Consider the following 11,772-nt stretch of genomic DNA (forward strand, 5'->3'; position numbering starts at 1 on the left):
TACTTTGCGCGACGAACTACTATATATTAGTCTCGCAAAGTCGTAAAAAAAATTCTCATTTTTGGTACCCACCCAAATTTTTAGAGTATACTTTGCGCGACGAATTATTATATTGGTCGCGCAAAGTCTTAAAAAAAATTTAAACCTACTAATAAATATATATATTATTCAATTTCTTAAGTGTTATACGTACAAAATAAACAAATTTAAAGCTACTCAACGATCCAACCGTCAAACATGTTTGTTTATAATTCGAGATTGTATACGCCAAAATTCGGAAAAAATAAACATTAAGAGATCAAGTAATGGGACAAAACATTTCGACGGTTATAAAAGAAAAATCAAGATTTAACGGTGATTTCAACTCTGATTTTGATGATTTTTTACAGCTATACTCCTTGACCCTATATGAATACAATGAGTGCATTCGATCGTCAATTTAAAATATTGACACTAGTGGATACCACAAAATCTTATGTTATATTTAATGAAAGTATAAATAAACTCTTAATTGTTAGTGAATATATTGTTTTGATGGCATACACATTCTATGAAACTAGTTTCAATGATCCAACCATCAAACTTATTTGTTTACACATCGAGATCATATACGCCAAAAATCGGGAATTTTTTTTTTCTTCAGAAATCAAGTAACGGGACTAAACATTTTGATGGTTATAAACGAAAAATCAAGATTTAACGGTTATTTCAACTCTGATTTTGATGATTTTTTACAGCTACACTCCTTGACCCTATATGAATACAATGACTGCATTCGATCGTCAATTTAAAATATTTACACTAGTGGATACCACAAAATCTTATGTTATATTTAATGAAAGTTTACTCTTAATTGTTAGTGAATATATTGTTTTGATGGCATATGTATTCTATGAAACTAGTTTCAACAATCCAACCGTCAAACTTGTTTGTTTATACTTCGAGATCGTATACCCTAAAAATCAGAAAAAATAAACATTCAAAGATCACGTAATGGGACAAAACTTTTCGATGGTTATAAACAAAAATCACGATTTTACGGTTATTTTAACTCCGATTTTGATGATTTTTTACAGCTATACTCCTTGAACCTATATGAATACAATGACTCAATTTGATCTTCAATTTAAAATATTTACACTAGTGGATACCACAAAATCTTATGTTGTATTTAATGAAAGTATAAATAAACTCTTAATTGTTAGTGAATATATTGTTTTGATGGCATACGCATTCTATGAAACTAGTTTCAAAGATCCAACCGTCAAACTTGTTTGTTTATACTTCGAGATCATATACGCCAAAAATCAGAAAAAATAAACATTCAGAGATCAAGTAATAGGACAAAATTTTCGACGGTTATAAATGAAAAATCACGATTTAACGGTTATTTCAATTTCGATTTTGATGATTTTTTACAGCTACACTCCTTGACCCTATATGAATACAATGAACCAATTTGATCGTCAATTTAAAATATAATATTTTTCTAACAAAATAATTTTTTTATTTTATTTATTTTTATTTTTGTAAAGACTTTGCGAGACGAAGTTTATAAATTCGTCGCGCAAAGTCATGCAAAGATTTTTATTAAAAAAATTATTTTATTTATTTTTGTAAAGACTTTGCGAGACGAAATACACTTCGTCGTGCAAGACTTTGTGCACCGAATTTTATTGTTTCGTCGCGCAAAGTCATGCAAAGATTTTTACAAATAATTTTTTTATTTTCTTTATTTTTGTAAAGACTTTACGAGACGAACCACACTTCGTCGCGCAAGACTTTGTGCACCGAATTTTATTGTTTCGTCGCGCAAAGTTACTTTGAGCGACGATGTTTTGTCGTCGCGCAAAGTGACTTTGTGCGACGATTTGTGTTTCGTTGCGCAAAATTTAGACTTTGAGCGACGAAGTTTAATTTTCGTCGCGCAAAGTCAGTTTGAGTGACGAATTGTGTTTCGTCACGCAAAATTTGGTCGCGCAAAGGGTTTTTTTACTAGTGTGTTGTAGTTGCATATGGACTACTTTTTGATAAGAATACCCCCAATTCCAACAAAAATGAACACCCAACTCCAGCAAATTGTATTGATCAGCTGAAGAAGTCCAACGCTTTTTTTTTTTTTTTTTTTTTTTAAAGCACAAAACTGACTAGTGACAAGAAAGAACTAATCCAACACCAAAGGCCCGAAACTGAAATTTTGCATATTCGGATTATCAATAGAACAATGGTGCAATGTTTAATAATTAAATTGGAAAGTTTAATAAAATTAACAGATTTTTCATATTTTTAATAGGGGTACAATTGAGAAACTAAACAAAATTTGTTTTCCATTCCTACTCAAAACAAACATGGGAAAGGAAATAAAGTGATATTTCCGGGTTACTTTCCCAGCATTATCAAACATGAAAAAGGAATCACCATTTCCCATCCCTTAGGAAATGACTTGGGAAATGATTTCCCATCAAATCCGTTCCGTGAATCAAACGGGGCCTTAGAGCTCCGATGGAATCTTTAGGGCTCTAAAGGCATCTTTCCTACAATGGGAGGCCCTATATTCATGGCGGTTTTTTATTTATTTATGATGTAATTTGATTTACGTGGGTTTTTTTTTTATAACTATTTTACTTTAATGTTTGTTCATGTTATTTTAGTTTTTTTTTTTGTGAACATTTCAACCAAAAAAAAAAAAATCAAAATTTAAACAAGATTTGGAAATCAACATTTTATTTCAACTTTGGAAATCAACACAGCTTTTGAAAGAAAAAAGCAGGTCAACATGGTGGCAAACATGCTATTGACAAAAGAAAAAAAAGGCAAGTATGGCTTTGTATAATTGCAAGGCAAGTGAGAGACCAAAAAATGTGGGCTGCAATTTTTCTCCTTGTGGGACCCACTTGAATTTGCAACATTAGGGATGCTTTTTTAAGGAGAGTTTGTATTTATGGGAGTCTTATAGTGGTTGAGACCCAAATAAAGCCCCCATTGGGGATGGCCTAAGTAAACCAGCACCCCTAAAGATCCAAAGCTAAGGCCTCCGAAGTTTGATGGGGAAGAGAGTGCACCCACACATGATAATGCTCAAATTGATGACCTAGTCTTGCAAGAGCATAAGCTAGGAAATTCCTTTAACGCAAAATGTGATGAAAGCTTAGGTGTTCAAACTGATCTTTGCCCAAAGGAAATGTTCTGGCAAACTTGAAACCTTTAGAAATTAGATATTGCAAATCTTTCAATAAAGCATAAACTTCAGCAACCAGAAGAGAGCTTGAACCAATGTTACAAGCCCCAACATAATTAGTAACTAGTAGTAGCATCTCAAAATGCATCGATACTATTACTATTAGTAGTGTGTGACTTATATTTTAGTTTGTCGAAGCACCAAAGCAAGAATTAATATATGGATGAGTTTTAATCGTCATATATCTAAATCAACATGAGTCGTCACTTTCTTAATCGTCATTTCGTCTCTTAATTAGATATAATTATTAAATTGTCACTTCAACTTATTTTAATAGACAATTTGACAAATTCAGTTTTCAGACCGACAAATATCGTATATTATATATACAAAATTAAGCTTTCAGTGATGTCACAGGGTAGAAGGATTTTCCACTTATTTTGTCGCTGGTGGAGATTTCAACTTTCACTAGTTGAATAGCTGGCGTTGAAATTACAGGTACTGTAAGTTAATTTAATGGCGTAATGACATGAAACTCTCGAGTCCAGACTAATCCTTAGTGCCACCATACTCTGTCACATCATATCTATAAGGGATAAATTTTTATAGTTTCTTAGATGTAAATAAAATTCTATTTATTTTCTTAAAGAGAAAGATTGAAGTTTAAATATATGAGGTATGTTTCGCCCTTGCAAATCTAAGGACTTCGAGCCTCTTTATTTAGAGAGTACATATTTATCCTCATTTCATAAAATCTAAAGTATTCAAATCATCTAACGACTTAAAGTAAGCCAAGTCAGCTAAATATGTTTTTTTGCCTTATTAATGATAACGGCATTTGTTACTCATTGTTTTCTCCTCATAACCACCTTCATCGTCATTCTCAATCTTTTTCCTTTTTTTTTTCTAATGAATAATCAGAAATTCCCAACTTGATTATGAGAAATACCAACCTATTTCAAATTACCAAGCTTGCTTCTCAACCGTCTCTGTAATTTACACATATAGAAGGCCACTTCCACAATACCAATTTTATAATAATCCTCCGAATCTCAAATTGGAAGATTTGTTAAGGGATAGGGTGAGGGAATATACCATCATACAAAAAAAAAGAAGATATGAGTGAAATTAAAAATAAATTAATTCATTTTTATAATGAAATGAAATTGGGGATATGGAGGATGGAAATATCTAACTACATGTTAGCCAAATATATTTATGTTCCACAAATTAATACATTATATATAAAAAGGAATAAAATGATTAGTGATTCAACAACATCCATATAATGTCACAACAAATTCTTTAAAAATGAATAAAATTATAGATTTATGTGAGGGATAGGTAAGCAGCAGCCAACCAACATTTTAATCATCAATACTGATGCTACAAACAAGTACGATTATATTTGGAAATTTGAGATTTAATTTATAAAACTATAAAGCAAGCATAAATATTCATCTCTATATAGCAAAAAGTAGAGAATGATAAAACATTTAAAATACTGGAAAATATTCTTTGTTAATGCAAACATAAGAATTAAAATTATTAATTAAATGAGAATAATATGATAAATTCATACTTTTTCATATTAAAAAATAATTAAAAATAAAAATAAAATCATATAATGAGTCCTATTTTTATAGAACAATTGGCAAACGTATGATATGAGTAGACCTGGCATTCGTGTCGTGTTTGCAGTGTTCGTGTCAACCTGCTTTTCTTAACGGGTTGACACGACATGACCCGTTAAGAAAATGGAAAATATCAAACACGAACACGACCCATTACAATTCGCGAATTACACGACACGATTCGTTCCACCCGTTAAGAAAAAAAAACTTAATAAAAAAAGGAAACCAAAACCACTGCGCAGCCGCCCTCTCCTCAATCAACCAACATTAATGGATTATCGGTTAGATCCAAGGTTCAGAACAACATTAATAGATTATGCATACACAAAAATCAAAAATTGAAAATGAGAAAATGGGTTATGATGAAAAAGTGATATAGATTCCAAGGCTTGTGCTCGATTTCATTCATTGGTTGGCAGCCCTAGCCCTCCATCTTCTTCCACAAAAGGTTTGCCATTGATTTCTGTTTTGCACTCTCTTGAGGCAGACTCCACAGCCACCTCCCTTGCCCTTTCAATCACAACCAAAGATAACCCACCATCTATATTTAAAGACAAACCAAGCAAAGGCCACGAATACAGAGGACAACAAAAATCCAAAATAAATCAATTTAAACTGAAAATCAGGAAAGACATCAACTTGAGAGCAAGAAGAAGAGTGAGAGCAATCGTACCTTGAGAGAGGTTTTGAGAAGGGAAGAGAACATTTGACACAGAGATTGCAAGAAGAAGAGCAGATGAGGTTGAGAGAGAAGCTGAAGCGCTGGAGACGCGAAATGAAGAGGGGTAGGTAGGGATTTTAGAATAGTAAATTACGAAATTACCCCCCTTAACGGATGGATTTGTGCATTCGCGAATGAACACCGAAACGACTCGCTAGCTTAATGGGTCAACACGATATCAACACGACACGATAACTAAAACCCGAATACTGAAATTTTTTTACGAATTTATGTCGTATTAACGGGTCGTATACGATATTGCCGAGTCTAGATACGAGCATTATTATTATGTTGAAATAAAATTGACAAGAATGCATATAAAAAGAAAGCATACGCATGAAAGCCAAGGTACTCTTTATTGGTCACTGGACCATCATATATAGTTGGTGGCCTGTAGGTTTGTTTTGTATACTTATTTTTCACGTGACATATAGACTGGGTTTAGGTTCATCGAATACTAGAGGTTTTTCTGGTTGAGCACAGGTTCATATATATCTGCACTAACGAAAATGCTATCAACTGTCAACAAATCAATAATGAGTAGTGTATTAATTCATGTACTAGCGAATGGAATTTTGCCATAAGTGAACACTGAATAGGTCAATTCAATTACAATTATGAAAATAGAAAAGTCGACAATAAAATAAATTCTTACTGCTGTTAATGGTGTAGACTGTAACTTGTACACACCTGATGTGTTCATATAGTACCGCTCAATAATGTAATTTATTTTTGATAAATTACTCATTTTATATTTTTCGGATATATTGATGTTCAGTTCCCTTCTATTGAGGATTCCTAAATACTTTTAGGAAAAAGCTTAGTTCCTTCTTACAACCAATGCGGTTTTTACATGTGTCAAATTATTTTAATGTCATTTTTCTTTTTCTTTTTGTAAACTTCGTCAATATTGCTAGAATTTGATAAGTGTCGAAACCCCATTGGTTTTTAGGAGGAGCTCCTCCTTAATCTTTAAGGAGCTAACCCATGCTCATAATTTTATTTAAGGTCTCCTACGAATATATATATATATATTTTTTTCAACTCTCCAAACTGTCTATTTTTTCAAATCTTCATTCATACATCATCCTTACAAAAAATCATACAAATTGAAAATTCTTAAGTCATCTAATTAAGGACCAACAAAATAGACCAATACTGTGCTTCAAGAAAACACTATAATAACAACCATCTAATTGATTGGCCAAAATGATTTCGGATTCAAGTGATTTTTTTTTTTTTTTGAAAAGATGATCTTTGAATGAATATCTATCAAATAAATTGTTTGAATTAGTAAAATACAATGCGGATTGGATGCTACAAAATTGTCCCTCAACTAAAGCTCTCTGTATTAATGTCATTACATCGAATAAAATTAAAGAATTATTTAACAGAGAGAAAAATAGGCCCTGTGTGGCGTTGACAAGGGGGTATAATTAAGAATAAACTATGATACATGTGGGCTTTATATACCGCCTCTCCATGCTGAGATTGCCCCATCAAAGACGCAAAGCTTATCTCGTGAAGCTTTTCTCTGCTTCCTTCCTCTTCCCCTTTATATCCTCCCTTTAATTTCATTATCCTTCTGGCATTCTTCAAAACACTCCCTCTTTCTAATGCTCACCTTAACCACCACTACAACTTGATCAAATCCTTGTGATTCTTTTGGGGCGGGCTTCATCCATATTTTTCCTTATTTTGGGGGCTAGGCAGTCCCTCTTTTGCATGATCCATTTGTTTTTGTTCATTCAGAAAGTATGAGTAACACAATGATCCCAAGAGTGAAGGTCATGGTTTATTTGGTCTACGACCGGGGTTAAACTGGATCCGACCCGTTCACAACTTTTTTGTGTGCCCTTTATTATTTTGTTCATAATACAAAGTAGAATTAGATTTCTCCTTGCAATTAAATTCATGGAAGAGGGTGGTGTTGTGTGTGGTTTTTAAACCCAACATCCATATTCCATATACATCTTCTCTTTCTGTATTCATTGTAATTTCCAGTCATCTTTGGATATGATGAAGGAACAGGGTAAGAAGGGCTTGATAGTCAAAACCTGGGAGCGATGCAAATCAATAGGCCGTGGCCGCAAGATGACTACTACTACTACTATGGTGCCTGCTCTGACAATCAAGAGCAGGTCCTGCCCGCATATCAACCTCGGTGTCCCCGAAAGGGAAGAGAAGCGCGCCAGCAGGCGCCAAGTGGCTCCCGAGGGCTGCTTCTCCGTCTACGTGGGACCCCAAAAGCAAAGGTTCGTGGTGAAAACGGAATATGCAAACCATCCTCTCTTCAAGATGCTACTTGAAGAAGCTGAGTCGGAATTCGGGTACGACAGCCAAGGTCCTCTTGTGCTGCCTTGTAACGTTGAAGTGTTCTACAAGGTGCTTATGGAAATGGACGATTGTGGTAACCCAAAGGTTCCTCAAGGGTGTGGCTTGGCTAAGCGTTATAGCTCTTACAATCTTCTTAGCCCGTCTCGGATGGTTGCTATAAATCAGTTCTGATTATAATGTGTATTAATTTACAAAGACTTGGTGTAGCTTGCTTGGGTTGTATGTATATGCGTTTGAAATAAAAATTTTGTGGGATTTAAGTTTTCTTTAGTCTGTCAAGAACCTTGTTGTAATATAGCGGTTCGTATAAATTTTTGTTTTTGTATTTTGAGCTTTCAGATTCCATCTCAATCATCATGCTGCTTGCAATATGAAGCATAAATTATCATATGCAAATTAGGGGTAATTAAGAAATTGAAGAGACTATATATATAATAGCTAGACAGAGGTTCTTGATAATGTTATAAATAATAGAGATTAGGAGGAAGTCGGTAGCAACTTGCAAACAAGGGGCTAATATATGCTAAAAATAAGTATGTCATCTTCTTGTATACATGATATGATTTGATGAAAAGGGGAAAGAGAAGATCACGAATATTTTAGGTACCAAGCTATACCTGGCTGAACCCTACGTTAATTGACTCCTCGCTACAGTCCAAATGATTCATTACAACTTAATATTATCAAGACAAAGACTGTTTTTGTAATTTGATTAGCCACCTAATTACACCGTAAGTATAGTCTTTCTGAATTTACTAATTTAAGGTCGGTAATACATAGGTGGCCTGGCTGATAGTTATATTTCATTATCTTTCTTTTGCTAAGCTCAGCAGTTTATGAAGGAACCAGGTAAATTAAGTTCTGGTGTGGGTCGGAGACCCGCCGCTTGTTGTGTGCAAGAGGAGAATTGAATTTGTTTAGTGTAAAGTGTCACGTAGTGTTATTAATTTACGTGTTATAATATAAATAAATGACATGATTGATATTTTAATAACCTAAAATATAATATTAGTTGATTGCATGCCGTTCTTCTACTTTAATCAATATAGTTACGCCACTAGTTTTTCTTCTTTTTTACTTTCATTTAAATATTAGTTTTTGTAAGTGAAAGGTGTGATGAATGAGAGAGGATGGAAGAAATGGGAATATCATTTAATAGTAATTATTTCTGTTGGTTTTCGTATGTGTTTGTTTAATTGTATACTAGCCTCTTCGCACGCGCTTCCGCGCCTGCGAGAGGCTTTTTTTTAAAAAATTAAAATTTATTTTAAAATTAAAAAAGATAATGTGTAGTTGTGTTCCATAAAAATATGTCATTATCTGATTTTTCTTTTAATTTTAATTTTTTTAAATATGAAAAAATGTGAATTTACCATATTATCATCATTTAATTAATAATTTCAATTCTTAATGTTTGCATTAACCAAGGGCATTTTCTGGTATTTTGAATGTTTCATCATTCTCTGCCATTTGCTTTATATATATAGATAATCATTTACAGCTGGTACTTCGTTATAACTTATATATAACTTGGGTTGGGTATGAACTCAGCAAATTGGAAGTGTTTTAATTAACAATCTCGTTGAATATTTGTGTTTAATTTTAATTAGCCTCTCTGCACGTGCTTCCGCGCCTGTGAGAGGCTCTTTTTAAAAAAATTTAAATTTATTTTAGAATTAAAAAAGATAATGGGTAGTTGTGTTTCATAAAAATATGATCCATTATCTAATTTTTTTTTTATAATAATTTTTTTAATATGAAAAAATGTGAACTTACTATATTATCCTCATTTAATTAATAATTTCAATTTTTAATATTTGCATTAACCAAAGGCATTTTATGGCATTTTGAATATTTTACTATTCTCTACCTTTTTCTCTGTATATATAGATTAAGTTGGAGAAAAGTTTGTCTTAATTCTTAATTAATCAGCAATAATTTCTAGCTAATGAACCCACTTCACAGTTCAAACACCATTGATAATACGTGTACTACAATCCCATATTCATTATGTCACCACCACGCATGCCATTCATCAAAGTTGACATTAGATTTTCTTTATTTATTTTTATTTTTATTCTTCTTCTCATTTTGTTTGGTTGTGCTAGAATACGTGGTTCAGAGCCTGGTGGACTTAGTAAACCCATTTCTTTAATAACAATAATGCTTTTGCTTTTTTGTTTTGTTTTTGTCAAAACAAACGTTTTTAATTTACTCACTCTATAGTTTGTCAAAACAAACGTTTTCAAATATATTTCAGTTTTTAGTTTATGTTTTCACTTTTGTTACTCCTCTCTCCCATTCTTCCATCTCATGTTCCCTTTCAATTCAATCTTCACTCTTATTCTCACGTCCATTCTCTCTCTTTTTCCTCTATTCTCTAGCACAAAAAAAGGAAAACTAAAAACTAAAATTAAAATAGTTATCAAACGACCCCTAAAGTTTTGCTTTATGTATTCCTTTGCTTTCAGAGAATGACATTTGATGCCCTGCACAACCGGGTACTGCTCTATCCGTTCACTAAATTGATATGGATATGTTTCCTTATCGAAATTTTTTATTTGTTTGTAGGGTAGAAGTCCACGGATAGGAACTTGACTACTTGCCAAAAGCAAACGTCCCGAAACAGCTTAATTTCATTGGAAGACATTTCTCAAGCGGTAAGATGCATGGAGTGCTTGGTCTAATATGTTTATACTCTGAACAATTTTATCTGAAAAATTCAAAACACAACTATTTCATTTAAAAGTGCCAACTCGTGAAAAAACAAAAAAGGACAAAAGAGTACATGTACAACAAACTTCTCTATAGATGAAGATATATATAATTAAATAAAAGGCATATTGACACACGTATAAGGGTAGGTATAAGTGACAAATATTATTCTTAGAACATAGATTATGAATAAATTATTGAGTGATCAAAGAAAAAAAATGGAAGGAGAAAGTAATTCAGCCAAGACTTTCATCCATAGAAGACCAAAGAAAGACGCCATACTTTCTTTGGTTTTGAATAAAACATCTTCAAGATTATGAAGAAATTATTGAGTGATCAAAGAAAAAAAATGGAAGGAGAAAGTAATTCAGCCAAGACTTTCATCCATAGAAGACCAAAGAAAGACGCCATACTTTCTTTGGTTTTGAATAAAACATCTTCAAGAGAAAGGGGACCAAATAGACGAGCAACCCAACCAGAAAAGGGCGAAAGCTATCGGGAAGTGCAGCAAGCCAGCAGCCAATCTAAACAGTAACAGCAACAAACCAAAAATAGGGCAACCAGCAGCAACATTCAAGTCATTATGAAAATGATTTACACAAAAAATATTTGAAATTGAAAGAGCTCATATTGGGAATTTGTTTAATAATAATAATACAATAAATCCCTTTCAGCTTTTAGCAATTGGGAAGAAAAAGGTGCAAACTTTCCTATACAACAGATGAGATTAAACGAATTTAAAATATGGAGCCTGCGAATGTGATCTTTCTTTTTCAATTGAAGTCTACTTTGACATTTGCAACAAAATCGCAGACTTCATAGACGAAGCCTTTCAACTTCAAATCGAAAAGCGCCGTAAGAAATCCACAAGTATAAGGAGGAGGGCGGATAAGATTGAGAAAGCGATGGAGGCGCAGCAGACCAAATCAGTTGCAGTAACTATACTTCACAATGCCACCATCGTCACCATGGACCCCTTTATTTCACAATGCCACCGTCGTCACCATGGACCCCGACGCCCGAGTCTTCCACAACGGTGGGGTCATCATCGATTGAGACGCAATTGTTTGGTACGGTACGGTCTGTGTACGGTTTTGGTATTTCGGCTTTAGATGCCCAGTCTTACCCATACCAATCAGGGATTTTTCAAGTTCGGGGATCCCCGTGCCTGATACCCGTTTGGCTCC

General features: G+C 33.3%; 1 protein-coding gene and 1 long non-coding RNA gene across 2 annotated transcripts; one reads left to right on the forward strand and one right to left on the reverse strand.

Annotated features, from left to right (window-relative positions):
• Positions 1–5,062: 5,062 nt before the first annotated feature.
• Positions 5,063–5,851, reverse strand: LOC110756787 (uncharacterized). Its single transcript, XR_002526719.2, has 2 exons — positions 5,486–5,851; positions 5,063–5,353 (listed from the first exon to the last, which is right to left on the reverse strand). It is a non-coding gene; the product is annotated as an uncharacterized LOC110756787 (long non-coding RNA).
• A 1,165-nt stretch (positions 5,852–7,016) lies between these two features.
• On the forward strand, positions 7,017–8,195 carry LOC110756774 (uncharacterized). Its single transcript, XM_021958231.2, has one exon. It carries the CDS (start codon positions 7,550–7,552, stop codon positions 8,039–8,041), a length of 492 nt encoding a protein of 163 aa, XP_021813923.1. The 5' UTR covers positions 7,017–7,549; the 3' UTR covers positions 8,042–8,195.
• The last annotated feature ends 3,577 nt before the right edge of the window (positions 8,196–11,772 follow it).

Source organism: Prunus avium, chromosome 1, assembly GCF_965620075.1.
Source record: "Prunus avium chromosome 1, drPruAviu1.hap1.1, whole genome shotgun sequence".
Classification (NCBI taxonomy): domain Eukaryota; kingdom Viridiplantae; phylum Streptophyta; class Magnoliopsida; order Rosales; family Rosaceae; genus Prunus; species Prunus avium.